At 54.4% G+C, this 17306-nt stretch overlaps 1 protein-coding gene across 2 annotated transcripts; it reads right to left on the reverse strand.

Moving 5' to 3' along the window:
- Window positions 1–862: 862 nt before the first annotated feature.
- Window positions 863–16226, reverse strand: LOC309685688 (endothelial cell-selective adhesion molecule-like). Of its 2 annotated transcripts, XM_082501419.1 has the most exons (7): window positions 16156–16226; window positions 6330–6487; window positions 3219–3432; window positions 2956–3111; window positions 2738–2860; window positions 2475–2613; window positions 865–1414 (listed from the first exon to the last, which is right to left on the reverse strand). In XM_082501419.1, exons 1-7 carry the CDS (start codon window positions 16199–16201, stop codon window positions 1060–1062), a joined length of 1191 nt encoding a protein of 396 aa, XP_082357545.1. In that variant the 5' UTR covers window positions 16202–16226; the 3' UTR covers window positions 865–1059. The 2 variants fall into 2 exon arrangements, with proteins under 2 accessions (XP_082357546.1, XP_082357545.1); XM_082501420.1 differs by lacking the exon at window positions 2956–3111 and having other exon boundaries at window positions 863–1414.
- Window positions 16227–17306: the final 1080 nt, after the last annotated feature.

Here is a 17306-nt window from a genome sequence, read left to right on the forward strand (position 1 = left end):
GGGTGTGGCCTCCCCTGGGCGCGTGTGACATCATCACACAACGGGAGCGGTGAGGTCACAGCGGTGGGGAGGTGAGGGCGGGTGACGTCACAGCGCACGACTGTGATGTCATGGGTGGGCAGAGCCTCCCCCGGGCGCGTGTGACATCACGCGGCGGGAGTAGTGAGGTCACAGCAGTGGGGAGGTGAGGGAGGGTGACGTCAGAGCGCACATCTGTGATGTCATGGGTGGGCACGACCTCCCCTGGGTGTGCGTGACATCACGCAGCGGGAGTAGTGATGTCACGGCGGTGGGGAGGGAGGGTGATGTCAGAGCGCACGCCTGTGATGTCATGGGCGGGCGTGGCCTCCCCTGGGCGTGCGTGACATCATCTGGCGGAAGCGGTGAGGTCACGGCAGTGGGGAGGTGAGGGCGGGTGACGTCAGAGCACACACCTGTGATGTCACGGCCTCCCCTGGGCGCGTGTGACATCACCCAGCGGGAGCGGTGATGTCACAGCGGTGGGGAGGTGAGGGCGGGTGATGTCACAGCGCACACCTGTGATGTCACGGGCGGGACGTCCCAAACCTCCCCCTCCCCCCCCCCCCGCAAAAATCACCACAAACTCACCCAAAACCGCGGCGCCGCACAGCGCGGTCGCCTTTTAATCCGAAAATCCCTAAAAAAGTCCATTTCCTCCCCCCCCCCCCCCGTTTTAATGCTCTTTTACGAAAAATCCCCTATTTCGAGCGATATATATATATATATATAAAAATAGAGAGAGAAGAGGACCCCCCACCCCACCCCCCCTCCGGGTGGGGTGATTTTGGGGTGGTCTATTTACAGGGAGACTCACCCCCCCCCCCCCAAACCCCCCCCCGAAACCCCCCCGAACCCCATTAAACACCCCCGGCACGAATCTGGCGTTTTTTCGAAAAGCCAAAAAAAAAACCCCAAAAACTGACCCCAAAACTCCCTAAAAAGGGGGAAAAAAAAAAAAAAATAATTAAAACCCACCAGAAAACGGGGGGGGGGGGGGGACACCCCCTTATTTTTTTTTGGGGGGGGGGGAGGGGGGGGTCACACCAAGGAGCCGGCCCGGCTCTGCGCCGGCACCATGACGGGGACGGCGCCCGCTGGTGCCAAACCGGAGGTGGGTACCGATCCCGGAGGGCCGGCCGCATCCTGACGGCGTTTCGGGGTTCCGTTGAGGACGGGAGGGGGGGAGAGATTGGGGGGGCGCCCCCCTCCCCGAGGGGGGGGTCCCCGGTAGCTGCCGGCGGCGGTGAGGACGGAGGCGGTGTCGGAGGGGGGTTTGGCTCCGTAAGTTTTCTCCCGGGCGCCGGCGATGGAGGAGATGGTGCTGGTTTTGGAGATGGCGTCGGAAGCCGGGCTCCTCGGCCAGGAAGGGGTTTTGGGGGCTACGGCGTCCTCCCTGCCGAGAGGGGACAGCGTCGGAGGGATCGGAGGCGGGAAATCCCTCGGCATTCCGTTCCCCATCCCGGAGCTCCCGGATCCCAAACCAGGGGTGGGGAGGGGGGGGGGGGGGCAAGAGGGAAAGGGGAGGGGGAAACAGGTGGAAAAATGCCTTGTTCACTCTGAAACCTAATGATGACGGGTCAGAGGTGGACACCCCCTCCTGTTCACTCTGAAACCTAATGATGATGGGCCAGAGGTGGACACCCCCACCCCCTTCCTCCTGTTCACTCTGAAACCTAATGATGATGGGCCAGAGGTGGACACCCCCACCCCCTTCCTCCTGTTCACTCTGAAACCTAATGATGATGGGCCAGAGGTGGACACCCCCACCCCCTTCCTCCTGTTCACTCTGAAACCTAATGATGATGGGCCAGAGGTGGACACCCCCTCCCCTTCCTCCTGTTCACTCTGAAACCTAATGATGACGGGTCAGAGGTGGACACCTCCATCCCGTTAACTCTGAAACCTAATGATGACGGGCCAGAGGTGGACACCTCCATCCCGTTCACTCTGAAACCTAATGATGATGGGCCAGAGGTGGACACCCCCTCCCCCCTTCCTCCTGTTCACTCTGAAACCTAATGATGATGGGCCAGAGGTGGACACCCCCACCCCCTTCCTCCCGTTCACTCTGAAACCTAATGATGATGGGCCAGAGGTGGACACCTCCATCCCGTTAACTCTGAAACCTAATGATGATGGGCCAGAGGTGGACACCTCCATCCCGTTAACTCTGAAACCTAATGATGACGGGTCAGAGGTGGAAACCTCCATCCCGTTCACTCTGAAACCTAATGATGACGGGTCAGAGGTGGACACCTCCATCCCCTTCCTCCTGTTCACTCTGAAACCTAATGATGACGGGCCAGAGGTGGACACCCCCTCCCCCTTCCTCCCGTTCACTCTGAAACCTAATGATGGCGGGCCAGAGGTGGACACCCCCTCCCCCTTCCTCCTGTTCACTCTGAAGCCTAGCGATGGCAATTTGAACCTCCTCCACGGGAGGGGCTCCTCACTTGATCTCGTTGGCTGCCTCCTCCTGGCCGTCGCGTTTCTTCCGCCGGTAGCCGACGACCCGTCGGGCGAAGAAGACGACGGTGGCGAGGGCGCCCAGGGAACCCAGCACGGCGCCGGCGATGACGGCTTTGGCGCTAGCTGCCGCGGCGAGACGGCGAGACGGCGAGGGGGGAGTTCGCCTCCCACGGGGACCCCGCGGGGAGCGTGTCACACCCCCCCCCCCCCCTCCCGCCACGCTCCGACTTTTCGGACACGTACTCACTTGAGTGCACCTCCAGGAGGACGCTGCACTCGGCCGAACCCGCTCGGTTTTCGGCCACGCAGACGTAGAGACCCGACATGTCCAGGGTGAGGTTGGTCAACTTGAGGGTGCCCTTGGCCGGGTCTGCGGGTGAGAAATTTGGGTGCTGCCACCTTCTTTCTCCGACCTCCCCCCTTTCCCCCTCACCCCCCCACCGCCCCCCTCCGGTGCCGCCTTACCCTGGACGGGGGGGAAGAAGAACTGTGGGGTGGGGGCCGTGCGCTGCCAGTGGTAGGTGGGAGAGGGCTTCCCCTTGGCGGAGGCGCAGCTCAACGTCACGTTGGCTCCCGCGGCGGGGTGGCCGTGAAGCCGGCAGGCGGGGACAGCCGGTGGCACTGCGGGTAACCCACCCCCCCCGCCCCCCCGCCCCACGTCAATCCCCCAAGGACGATCCCGGCGGAAGGGTGGAAGGGAGGCGGGATGAGCGACGGGGGGACCTTACCCAAAACGGTGAGGTTGATGACGCCGACGTTCTTGCCCGTGCTGGTGACGTCGTCCACCACGTTGACGGTGCACATGTATTGGCCCGAGTCGCGTTCCCGGGTGGCGTTGATGAACACCGAGATGTTGTGGGTGAGGACGGGGTACAGGAAACCCACGCGGGGCTTCAGCTCCGACTCCTCCACCTTCACCACCCCGTCCAGGTAGGTCAGGATCTGCCCAGTTTGGAGGGAAGGGGGGAGGGGGAAATACACGCTCCGTCGCTTCCGGATGGGGTTGAAGGATGGAAAACTCCCCCGGATCCCAAATTTTGTGGAGCAGCAGTTGCTGCAGGAGCGCCCCCTCCATCCACGGCATGGAAACTGTGGGCATCTCCCCACCGGGGGCACCACAAGTACCTTCCTCTGTCATGGGCACCACAAGCAACCGCCCCATCACGAACATCTCCCCATCGTGGGCACCACCTCCCCATCGTGGGCACCACCTCCCCATCATGGGCACCACCTCCCCATCGTGGGAACCCCCCCCGTGATGAACATCTCCCCATCGTGGGCACCACCTCCCCATCATGGGCACCACCTCCCCATCGTGGGAATCTCCCCCATGAGGAGCATCTCCCCATCGTGGGCACCACCTCCCCATCGTGGGAACCCCCCCCGTGATGAACATCTCCCCATCGTGGGCACCACCTCCCCATCATGGGCACCACCTCCCCATCGTGGGAACCCCCCCCGTGATGAACATCTCCCCATCGTGGGCACCACCTCCCCATCATGGGCACCACCTCCCCATCGTGGGAACCCCCCCCATGAGGAGCATCTCCCCATCATGGGCACCATCTCCCCATCATGGGCACCATGAGCATTCCCCCCATCATGGGAATCCCCCCCGTGATGAGCATCTCCCCATCGTGGGCACCACCTCCCCATCGTGGGCACCCCCCCCGTGATGAACATCTCCCCATCGTGGGCACCACCTCCCCATCGTGGGCACCACCTCCCCATCATGGGCACCACCTCCCAATCGTGGGACCCCCCCCCCATGAGGAGCATCTCCCCATCATGGGCACCATCTCCCCATCGTGGGCACCATGAGCATTCCCCCCATCATGGGAAACCCCCCCGTGATGAGCATCTCCCCATCGTGGGCACCACCTCCCCATCATGGGCACCACCTCCCCATCATGGGCACCACCTCCCCATCGTGGGAATCTCCCCCATGAGGAGCATCTCCCCATCGTGGGCACCACCTCCCCATTGTGGGCACCACCTCCCCATCGTGGGCACCACGAGCATTCTCCCCATCGTGGGAATCCCCCCATCACGGGTACCATGAGCACCTTCCCGGTGTGGGCACCATGGGCACCTCCCCAGCATGGGCACCGTGATCTTCCCCCCCACTGCAGGCATCTCCCCATCACGGGCATCTCCCCATCATGGGCACCTCCTCATGGTGGGCACCTCCCCATGGTGGGCACCACAATTATCTCCCCACTGCGGGTGTCTCCCCGTCATGGGCACCTTCTCAACCATGGGCACCTCCCCATGGTTGGCACCATGAGGTTCACCCCATCATGGGCACCATAAGCTTCCCTCCCATCAAGGGCACCATGGCCATCTCCCCATGGTGGGCACCATGAGCTTCACCTCAACATGTGCACCACCTCATCATGGGCACCATGGCCACCTCCCCATGGTGGGCACTTCCCCATGAGCTTCACCCCATCGTGGATACCACCTCGTCATGGGCACCATGAGTGTTCCTCCCACCATGGCCACCTCCCCATGGTGGGCACCACCCCATGAGCTTCACCCCATCGTGGACACCACTTCATCATGGGCACCACCCCATCATGGGCACCATGGCCACCTCCCCATGGTGGGCACCACCCCATGAGCTTCACCCCATCGTGGGCACCACCTCATCATGGGCACCACCCCATCATGGGCACCATAAGATTCCCTCCCACCATGGCCACCTCCTCATGGTGGGCACCATGAGCTTCACCCCATCATGGGCACCACCTCATCATGGGCGCCATGGCCACCTCCCCATGATGGACACCACCCCTTGAGCTTCACCCCATCGTGGACACCACCACCCCACAAGCTTCACCCCATCATGGACACCACCTCATCATGGGCGCCATGGCCACCTCCCCACGGTGGGCACCACCCCATGAGCTTCACCCCATCGTGGGCACCACCTCATCATGGGCACCACCCCATCATGGGTGCCACCCCATCATGGGCACCATAAGATTCCCTCCCACCATGGCCACCTCCCCATGGTGGGCACCATGAGCTTCACCCCATCATGGGCACCACCTCATCATGGGCGCCATGGCCACCTCCCCATGATGGGCACCACCCCTTGAGCTTCACCCCATCATGGGCACTATGGCCACCTCCCCATGGTGGGCACCACCCCTTGAGCTTCACCCCATCGTGGACACCACTTCATCATGGGCACCACCCCATCATGGGCACCATAAGATTCCCTCCCACCATGGCCACCTCCCCATGATGGGCACCACCCCTTGAGCTTCACCCCATCGTGGACACCACCACCCCACAAGCTTCACCCCATCATGGACACCACCTCATCATGGGCGCCATGGCCACCTCCCCACGGTGGGCACCACCCCATGAGCTTCACCCCATCGTGGGCACCACCTCATCATGGGCACCACCCCATCATGGGTGCCACCCCATCATGGGCACCATAAGATTCCCTCCCACCATGGCCACCTCCCCATGGTGGGCACCATGAGCTTCACCCCATCATGGGCACCACCTCATCATGGGCGCCATGGCCACCTCCCCATGATGGGCACCACCCCTTGAGCTTCACCCCATCATGGGCACCATGGCCACCTCCCCATGGTGGGCACCACCCCTTGAGCTTCACCCCATCGTGGACACCACCACCCCACGAGCTTCACCCCATCATGGACACCACCTCATCATGGGCGCCATGGCCACCTCCCCATGGTGGGCACCACCCCCTGAGCTTCACCCCATCGTGGACACCACCTCCCCACGGCTCCCAGAAGCTTCCCTCCCACCATGGCCACCTCTCAGCTTGTCCCCCCTCCCTCCCCACCGCTCACCTGGAAGGGGTCAGCATCTTCCTTATCCACCAACCAGGTGATGTAGGGCTTCTTCTGGGAGCGACTGGTGTACCAGGCGGGCAGCACCGCTTGTTGCCCTTCCACGGAGAAGACCGACCCTGTCCCCACGTGCACCTCCAGCACGGCCGAGGAGACACCTGCCCCCGGCCGGAGAGGGAAGAAAACGGGACGTGACTCAACCCCGGGTGCCGGTCGTTCCGCAAAACCCGATTGTTGGAATACTTCCCCGTTCCCCAGGGAAAACCCAACAATCCCGGCTTATCGCCGGGAGGACTTTTCTCCTCCTTCCCCGTCGCAGGAAGGGCTTTCCGGCCGCTCCGGAGGATGTAGGACAATGCCGTTCCCTCCCATGCCCGTTTCCCGCCTCCCCCACCTCTCCGAGATGGGAAAAGCTCCAGTTGAACCCTCACCCCCACCCCGGGGACCGCTGCGTCTCTCCGAGGGGCTCCCGCGACCGGAATACCACCCCCCCCCCTCCCCCTTTAGCTCAGGATCGGGGTACCCCCGACGCCCCCCATGACGCTGCACCAGGTCCTCCACCCCATATGCTCCCCACAAAGCTCTCCCCGTCTCCCAGCATCCCCCCTTGTTTGGCTGCCGGCGCTAAACTGGGATTATTCATGGGTGGCCTCTCCCGACCCCCCCATAATACCCCATCCCAAATACCCCATCCCATCTCGTCCCACCCCAAATACCCCATCCCGTCTCATCCCACCCCAAATACCCCATCCCATCTCATCCCACCCCAAATACCCCATCCCATTCCACGTCATGCCATCCCAACTCATTCCATCTCATCCCATCTCACCCCATCCTGTCTCATCCCACTGCATCTCATCCCACCCCAAATACCCCATCCCATCTCAACCCACCCCAAATACCCAATCCCGCCTCATCCCATCCCAAATATCCCACCCCAAATACCCCATCCCATCTCATCCCATCCCAAATATCCAATCCCACCTCATCCCATCCCAAATATCCCATTCCATCCCACCTCACCCGAAATATCCCATTCCATTCAGTCCCATTCCGTTCCCTCCCATCCCATCCCATTCCATTCCCTCCCATCCCATCCCATCCCATCCCATCCCATCCCATCCCATCCCATCCCATCCCATCCCAAATATCCCATTCCGTTCCCTCCCATCCCATCTCATTCCATCCCACCTCATCCCAAATATCCCATTCCGTTCCCTCCCATTCCGTTCCATCTCATTCCATCCCACCTCATCCCAAATATCCCATTTCATTCAGTCTCATCCCACCTCATTCCATCCCATCCCATCCCATCTCATTCCATCCCATCCCATCCCAAGTATCCCATTCCATTCCATCCCAAGTATCCCATTCCATCCCATTCCATTCCATTCCATTTCATCCCATTCCATTCCATTCCATCCCATCTCATTCCATCCCATCCCAAATATCCCATTCCATTCAGTCTCATCCCACTCATCCCCATCCCATCCCGTCCCATCCCATTCATCCCCATCCGATCCCATCCCATCCCATCCCAAATATCCCATTCCATCCCGTCCCATCCCACTCATCCCCATCCCATCCCATCCCATCCCATCCCATCCCATCCCATCCCATCCCACTCATCCCCATCCCATCCCGTCCCATCCCATTCATCCCCATCCCATCCCGTCCCATCCCGTCCCATCCCACCCCATGCCAAATATCCCACCTCATCCCAAATACTCCACCTCATCATCCCATCCCCATCCCCATCCCATCCCATCCCATCCTACCCCAAATACCCCATCCCAACTATCCCATCCCGTCCCAAACACCCCATCCACCTCATCCCATCCCAAATCCCCGGGGTCCCCTGCATCCCAGAACCACCCCCACCCCCCCACCCCCGGAGGAGGCGCTGGGATACGATCGGGTACCGCCGGACGGCAGAAGGATGCTCGGCTCCGGGGGAAGATTATTCCCCGGCTTTGCCCATCCGGCTCAGCCGGAAAATTAATCGGCTCAGGCTGCGGCGGGTGGAGTGGGGTCGGGGTTTTTTTTTGTTGTTTTGTTTTTTTTGGGTTTTGTCTTTTTTTTTCCTTTTCCCGGGGGGAATGTCGCCGAGGTCCCGCATCCCGGCGGCCCCATCCCCGCATCCCGCCCATCGATCCGCGTCCCCGGCTGGCCCCTTTCCCGCCGGCGCCCCCAGGGATGCTCCGGATTGGGATGCAGGGGGTGGGGGGAACTGCGGAACGACGTCACACCCCCCCCCACCCCCCACCATCCCAAATCCTCCCTCCGCCGCTTGGGATTTGGGGAAAAATCCTGGCTTTTCGAGAATTTAGGGAGCCGCCGCCGGCTTCGCCCTCTTCCCTACGAACGCTGAGTTTTCCATGGGTGGGAAGAGGCGGAGAAGGAGCCGAGGGGGGGGTTATTTTTAGCTCTCCCCCCCCCTCCCTTCCCTGCCCCGCATCCGTTCGTCCTCCCTTTCCCGGGATAAGGCATCGGAGCGGTTTCCGCACGGAGCCTTCCAGCTCCGGAGCAGGAAACTCTGCTCCGGCCGATAAGATAATAAAAAAATAATAATAATAATAAAAAAATATATTTAAAAAGTGTGTATATATATAAATAATAAAGAATTTAAAAAAAAATAAATAAATCAAATTTTCCTTCTCCGGGAAAAAAAAAAAAAAAAACGGGAGAAATCGGCTCCCGGTCTGCTGAGGATGCTTAAAAATAGCCGTTAAGAACATAAAACCTCTTAAATCCTGAGGAATAGGAGGGGGGAGGGGAAGGATGGGGAGGGGAGGGGGGAGCCCCCCCGCCCCCCCCCCCCCCCCCGGGGGAAATTAATTGGTGTTATTAATGTTATTAATTATAGGGAGCTACGGGGCGGGGTGAAACGGCGAGGGCGGAAAAGTGAGGGGAATTCTTTCGGAATTACAGCCCGTTGCGGAGAGAGTTGCGGTAAATTAAGAGAGCGCCTGAGCAAATATAAGCGGGCTCATAATTCTATTGTAATTAGATACAGATTAATTAGTTATTTTGTGATTAGACCCCAATTTCTACAAGAAAATAGATCGGTTTTATAATACTTAGAAGGATCTGAGTGGTTTCGGAAGAGGATGCCACGGTGGGAATAGTGATCGGAACGAGGATTAAAGCGGTCGTAATAACGACTGGCGTGATCGTGCTAACGATTACTGTGATCGTGCTAACGATTAACGTTCATAATAACGATTGACCTGACCATAAGAAGGATTAATGTCATCGTAACAACAATTAATGTGATCGTAGTAATGATTAATGTTCATAATAATGATTAACCCGATCGTAATAACGATTAATGTGATCGTAATAACGATTAACGTGATCGTAATAACGATTAATGTGATCGTAATGATTAACGCGATCATAATAACAATTAATGTGATCGTAATAATGATTAACGTGATCGTAATAACGATTAATGAGATCATAATAACAATTAACGTGATCGTAATAACGATTAATGTGATCGTAATGATTAACGCGATCATAATAACAATTAATGTGATTGTAATAATGATTAATGTGATCGTAATAATGATTAATGTTCATAACAATAATGATTAACGTGATCGTAATAACGATAAATGTGATCGTAATAATGATTAACATGATCATAATAACAATTAACGTGATCGTAATAACAATTAACGTGATCGTAATAACAATTAACGTGATCATAATAATGATTAATGTTTGTAATAATGATTAACGTGATCATAATAACAATTAATGTGATCGTAATAACGATTAATGTGATTGTAATAACGATTAACGTTCATAATAACGATTGACCTGATCGTAATAACGATTAATGTGATCGTAATAACAATTAATATGATCGTAATAATGATTAATGTTCGTAATAACGATTAACGTGATCGTAATAGCGATTAATGTGATTGTAATAACGATTAACATGATCATAATAACAATTAATGTGATCGTAATAACAACGTGATCATAATAATGATTAATGTTCGTAATAATGATTAATGTGATCATAACAATTAATGTGATCGTAATAACGATTAATGTGATTGTAATAACGATTAACGTTCATAATAACGATTGACCTGATCGTAATAACGATTAATGTGATCGTAATAACAATTAATATGATCGTAATAATGATTAATGTTCGTAATAATGATTAACGTGATCGTAATAGCGATTAATGTGATTGTAATAACGATTAACATGATCATAATAACAATTAATGTGATCGTAATAACAACGTGATCGTAATAATGATTAATGTTTGTAATAATGATTAACGTGATCATAATAACAATTAATGTGATCGTAATAACAATTAACATGATCGTAATAATGATTAATGTTCATAATAACGATTGACCTGATTGTAATAACGATTAAGGTGATCGTAATAACAATTAACGTGATTGTAATAATGATTAATGTTCGTAATAATGATTAATGTGATCGTAATAGCGATTAATGAGATTGTAATAACGATTAATGTGCGTAATAACGATTAATGTGCATAAGAATGATTAAAATGAGTGCGCTGACGATTAAAATAATGATAATAACGATTAATAGCGATCACCGTCGTAAGAATAATAACGGTTAAGAATAATAATAACCACAGAGTTCGTTAACGATCTCCGGAACGGCGGGAGCGCGGAGGGCGCTCATTTCCTTAAAAAAAATAAAAATTAAAATTTAAAATAAAAAAATAAATTTAAATTTTTCAAAAAAATTTTTAAAAAAATCTAATTTTTTTTCCCGGAATTTGCCCCAAATTCCGCAATCTCGGCCCCGAATCGTAGGGATGGGGGGAGGGGGGGGGGGTTGGGCGAGCCGCCGGCAGGGCCCGAATCCTTTGGCATCAGCTCCGGCTTTTCCCACTTCGTCGCTCCAAAGCCGTTAATGCTTTAACCGGATCGAAAAAAATTAAGCCGCTCCCGGGAGCCGCCACGCGTATCCGTCCCGGAGAGAGGGACGGGGGGGGAGGAATAACGCCGGAGGAGGAGGAGGAGGAGGGAGGGGGGGGAAAATCGGGAGCTGCCCCGGCTGTGCTCTTTGGGCTGAAAACTCCGGATTTTTGATCCGGCGCCCCGAGCTAAGCACCTGCCCGGGAGGTTTCCCGGCGCTCCTGTCCATCTGCCGGCAGTTTTTCCCGAGGGAAAAATAGGCTTTTCCAGTTACCTTTCAAAAAAAAAAAAAAAAAACCACCAAAACAAAACCGCCCTTAAATTTACCTTTAAAAAAAAATCCTTAAAATTTCCCTTAAAAAAATCAAAAAACACACCAAACCGACGCCAACTTATTTTTCTTTCCCTATGGAATAAATTCCTTCAAATTTCCCCTTAAAAACACCCTTAAATTTCTTCCCTATGGAATAAATTCCTTTAATTTCACCCCTAAAATTTTTCCCTAGGGGGGAAAAAAAAAAAAAAAACACTTTTAGATTTACCTTCAAAAATACCCTTAAATTGTCTCCCCATGGAATAAAATCCTTTAAATTTACCCTTCATTTGGTTTTTTTCCCTACGGAATAAATTCCTTTAAATTGACCTTCAATTTTTTTCTCCCTACGGAATAGTTTCCTTTAAATTTACCTTTAAAAACCCCCTTAAATTTTTTCCTCTATGGAATAAATTCCTTTAAATTCACCCTTAATTTTATCCCCTATGGAATAAATTCCTTTAAATTCACCCTTAATTTTTTTCCTCTATGGAATAAATTCCCTTAAATTCACCCTTAATTTTTTCCTGATGGAACAAATTCCCTTAAATTCACCCTTAATTTTATCCCCTATGGAATAAATTCCTTTAAATTCACCCTTAATTTTTTCCTCTATGGAATAAATTCCTTTAAATTCACCCTTAATTTTTTCCGCTATGGAATAAATTCCCTTAAATTCACCCTTAATTTTATCCCCTATGGAATAAATTCCTTTAAATTCACCCTTAATTTTTTCCCCTATGGAATAAATTCCTTTCAATTCACCCTTAATTTTATCCCCTATGGAACAAATTCCCTTAAATTCACCTTTAATTTTTTCCTCTATGGAATAAATTCCCTTAAATTCAGCCTTAATTTTATCCCCTATGGAATAAATTCCTTTAAATTCACCCTGAATTTTTTTCCCCGGGAAATAAATTCCCTTAAATTCACCCTTAATTTTTTCCTCTGTGGAATAAATTCCCTTAAATTCACCCTTAGTTTTATCCCCTATGGAAAAAAAATTCCTTTCAGTTCACCCTTCTATTTTTTTTTTTCCCTATGGAATAAATTCCTTTCAATTCACCCTGAATTTTTTTCCCGGGAAAAACAAACAAACAAACAACTTTAAATTTACCTTTCAAAATATCCTTAAATTTTTTTTTTTTTTTTTCCCCTCGGGGAAAAACTTTACATTTACCTTTCGATTTTTATTCCCTATGGAAAAAAAACCGCCTTTACCGCCACCTCAATAGTCATCCCCTCCCCCCCCCCCTTTTTCCTAAAATCGCACTGTTTCACCCCAAAAAAAAAAAAAAAAAAAAAAAAAAGCAAAAAAAAAGCTCTTTCCCGGTTCCCACCCCTCTAAGCCGGGAAGCGTAGGGAGTATTATGGGCTGGCGACGCGCTGACCCCGCCGGGCAGGATTAAGGCGCCGGAGTCATGTGAAACCCAAATTAAATCCCGAGAGCCCAAACTCGGGATTTAAAATCCTCAGCGGGAATCCGGCTGGGAAAAAACCCCCCCGACCCAACAAAACCTCCCAACAGCCCTTAAAAACCTGGAAAAAAAAGTCAAGGAGAGTCTCGGCGACGGCACCCGGTTTGGGGGGAGGGGGGGGTCATTTTTTTTAATTTTTGCGGATGGGATGTTATTTTTTTTTTTTTAATTCCTTTCCTTTCCCGGACTATTTATAACCGGGCTGATAGGAGACGCCGAGCCGCATCCCATGGGAAAATCCCCGGCGGCTTTTCTCACGCCCCTGGGGTGGGGGTGGGGGCGGGGGCAGAAAGCGCCGGAGCTTGCGGAGAGGCCAAATTTGGGGGGGGAAAAAAAAATAAATAATAATAATAATAATAAAAAAAATTCCTGCTAATACGCGACTTTGCTATAGATGGAAACGGCTTAAGCACTGGTGTGGGAGAGGAGGCGGCGACGGGATGGGATGGGGTGGGAATGGGAATGGGATGGGAATGGGAATGGGATGGGAATGGGATGGGAATGGGACAGGAATAAGAATGGGAATGGGAATGGGATGAAGTGGAATGGGGATGGGATGGGATGAGGTGGGATGGGGATGGGATGGGGATAGGAATGGGAATGGGATGAGGTGGAATGGGAATGGGGATGGGGATAGGGATGGGACGGGAATAGGAATGGGAATGGGAATGGGATGAGGTGGAATGGGGATGGGATGGGATGAGGATAGGGATGGGATGGGAATGGGATAAGGTGGGATGGGGATGGGGATGGGATGGGGATAGGAATGGGAATGGGATGAGGTGGAATGGGAATGGGGATGGGGATAGGGATGGGACGGGAATAGGAATGGGAATGGGAATGGGATGAGGTGGAATGGGAATGGGAATGGGGATGGGGATAGGGATGGGATGGGAATAGGAATGGGAATGGGATGGGAATGGGAGAGGAATAGAAATGGGAATGGGAATGGGATGAAGTGGAATGGGAATGGGATGGGATGAGGATAGGGATGGGATGGGAATGGGATGAGGTGGGATGGGGATGGGATGGGGATGGGATGGGGATAGGAATGGGAATTGGATGAGGTGCAATGGGAATGGGGATGGGGATAGGGGTGGGATGGGAATAGGAAAGGGAATGGGAATGGGATGAGGTGGAATGGGAATGGGGATGGGGATAGGGATGGGATGGGAATAGGAATGGGAATGGGATGAGGTGGAATGGGAATGGGGATGGGGATGGGGATAGGGATGGGATGGGAATGGGGATGGGGATGGGGATGGGGATGGGGATGGGATGGGAATAGGAATGGGAATGGGATGAGGTGGAATGGGAATGGGGATGGGGATAGGGATGGGATGGGAATAGGAATGGGAATGGGATGAGGTGGAATGGGGATGGGATGGGAATGGGAATGGGATGAGGTGGAATGGGAATGGGGATGAGATGGGGATAGGAATGGGAATGGGAATGGGATGAGGTGGAATGGGGATGGGATGGGGATAGGGATGGGATGGGAATAGGAATGGGAATGGGATGAAGTGGAATGGGGATGGGGATGGGATGAGGATAGGGATGGGACGGGAATGGGATGAGGTGGGATGGGGATGGGATGGGGATAGGAATGGGAATTGGATGAGGTGGAATGGGGATGGGGATGGCGATAGGGATGGGATGGGGATAGGAACAGGAATGGGGTTGGGATGGGAATGGAGATAGGAATGAGGATGGGGACTGGATGAGACCGGGATTGGGGGTGGGGATGGGAATAGGGATGGGAAGGGAATGGGGCTGGGGATAGGGATGGGATGGGATGAGAATGGGAAGGCAATTGGGGATGGGATGGGAAGGGGACTGGGGCTGGGAAGGGATGGGATGGGAATGGGATAGGGATGGGATTGGGGAAGGGGCTGGGAATGGGATGGGAATGCCGAGCATCACCCCTCGTTTTGCTTTTCCCCATCCCGATCCCGTGTGGAGCCCACGGGGTGGGGAGGGGACGCTCGGGAGCAAAGGGGAAGGAAACCCACCCAGTTTGGGCCACAAATCCCTCTTTTCGCCGCCTTTTTGTGCTCTTGGTCCCTACAACATCCCGTCCCAGCGCTCGGGCGGGATTGGGTTTTGGGGGGGGGGGGGGGGAATCCATCATGATCCCGTACAAATTCAGCCCCCGGCGGGATGCGGGGAAGGAGCATCCCGGCGGGATTTAAGGCCGAAGCCATCCCGGTGCCTCATCCCACCACCCTTTAATTCATTTTTATCCCGGGAAAAAACAAAAAAAACCAAAAAAAAAAAACCCAAAACAACGTATCCTCCCAAAAAACCCTAAAATAAATCCCTCCAAATCCCAACTCCTTGAAGGAGCTCCGGGAGCGGGGGGACCCCCCCCCCCCCTCCGCCTCCGCATCCCGCCGGGAAGGAAACGCCGTTGCCATTGTCTTTGGGGCCGTTTCCTTTCCCCAAATTCCTCCGGGAACGTCGAAGGACTGATCCCTACGGAGCCACCGTGGCCTTTCCGACCCGATCCGGGCTGGAAATTGGGGGGGGGGACACGGGACGGGACGGGATGGACACGACCCCCCCCCCCCCCCATAGACAGAGATGGGGTGAAACCCATCACCCCCAAACCAGTTGGGGTGACCCGAAAGGGTGGGCAAACTGGGAGCGGCAAATTTTTCTCGCGGAAAAAAGCGAGGAAAGCGCGCCGTTGGTGCGGGAAAGCGCCGTGCCGTTCGGCAGCTCCAAATGGCTTTTCCCGGTACCTGCTCCGGTATTCCCGTATCCCACCCGGTGCCCCCCCCCCCCCCCCCCGGTACTACGGATTCCCCCCCCCCCCCCCCCCGGTGCCCCTTCCAGAGCTTCTCCATCTCCCATCCGATGCGCTCCGGTACCCCGGGTCCTCCCCGGTACTACGAGCCCCTCCCGGTGCCCCCGAACTTCCCCATCTCCCGTTGGATGCGCTCCGCTCCCCCGGGTCCCCCCCCCCGGTAACCCCCCCCCCCGCTCCCCCGGCTTCTCTCCGGTTCCCCTCCCCGGAGCTTTCCCGCATCCCGCCGGGTGCCCCCCACCTCCCGGTGCCCCCCCACCTCCCGGTGTCCCCCCCCTCCCCCGGTGCTCACCGAACAGCGCCGCCAGCGCCAGCGCCGCCCGCCGCAGCGCGCCCATGACCGGAGCCGCCGCCGCCGCAGCAGGTGCCGGGGCAGCGCCGGGGGAGGGGGGCGTGGCCTCCGCACGGGGGAGGGCGTGGCCTCCGCGCGAGGGGGCGTGGCCTCCGCACGGCGGGGAGGGGCGAAGCCTCCATACGGAGGCGTTGTCTGCGCGGGGGGTGGGGGCGTGGTGTGCGGAGGTAGGGGGGCGCGGTCTGCGGCGGTGTGGGCGTGGCCCCGGAGGGGGGAGGGCGTGGCCTCTTCCCCTTCCCGCGGCGGGGCGCGATCCCCGGCACAGCCCCTCCCGTTGGCGGTTATTAATTAATTAATGGGTTATTAGTAATTAATTCGGGTTATAATGCGGGGGGGGGGGTGGGGCACAGCGACCCCCAAACCCTCCCCGGCCCCACCCGGCGGATAAACGCCCGAAATCCTTAAAAATTCTATTTTTGGGTTTTTTTTTGTTTGTTTGTTTGTTTTTTTAAGGAAAATTCCCCCCCCGAAAAAGGCAATTTTTTGACCACGTGGATGAAACTCCCCCTTATTTTGGGGCGATTCGCCCTATTTTGGGGCGGCTCAGCCCCATTTTGGGGGCGACTCGCCCTATTTTGGGGCGATTTCCCCTTATTTTGGGGCGATTCTCCGTCATTTGGGGGCAATTCACCCCCATTTGGGGGCAACTCACCCCTATTTTGGGGCGATTCTCCGTCATTTTGGGGCAACTCACCCTTATTTTGGGGCAACTCACCCCTCTTTTGGGGCAATTCACCCCCATTTTGGGGTGATTCTGCCTCATTTTGGGGCAACTTACCCCCGTTTTGGGGGAACTTACCCCCATTTTGGGGCGGTTCACCCTTATTTTGGGGCAATTCTCCCCCATTTTGGAACAATTCACCCTTATTTTTGGGCAATACACCCCCATTTTGGGGCGATTCACCCTTATTTTGGGGCGACTCACCCCCACTTGGGGGCGACTCACCCTATTTTGGGGCGATTCTCCGTCATTTTGGGGCAACTCACTCTTATTTTGGGGCATTTCTCCCCCATTTTAGGGCAATTCACCCTTTTTTTGGAGTGATTCACCCTTATTTTGGGGCGATTCTCCCCCATTTTGGGGCAACTCA

This window comes from Vanellus vanellus (assembly GCF_965231255.1).
Source record: "Vanellus vanellus genome assembly, contig: HAP1_SCAFFOLD_987, whole genome shotgun sequence".
In the NCBI taxonomy this organism is placed as follows: Eukaryota; Metazoa; Chordata; class Aves; order Charadriiformes; family Charadriidae; genus Vanellus; species Vanellus vanellus.

Coding starts and splice junctions, on each gene's coding strand:
- LOC309685688 (XM_082501419.1), bottom strand. CDS start 16,201: ATGGGCGCGCTGCGGCGGGCGGCGCTGGCGCTGGCGGCGCTGTTCG. Junction 3,433..6,329: donor AAGATGCTGACCCCTTCCAG/GTGAGCGGTGGG, acceptor CAAACTGGGCAG/ATCCTGACCTACCTGGACGG. Junction 2,614..2,737: donor CCTCCTGGAGGTGCACTCAA/GTGAGTACGTGT, acceptor TCGCCGCGGCAG/CTAGCGCCAAAGCCGTCATC.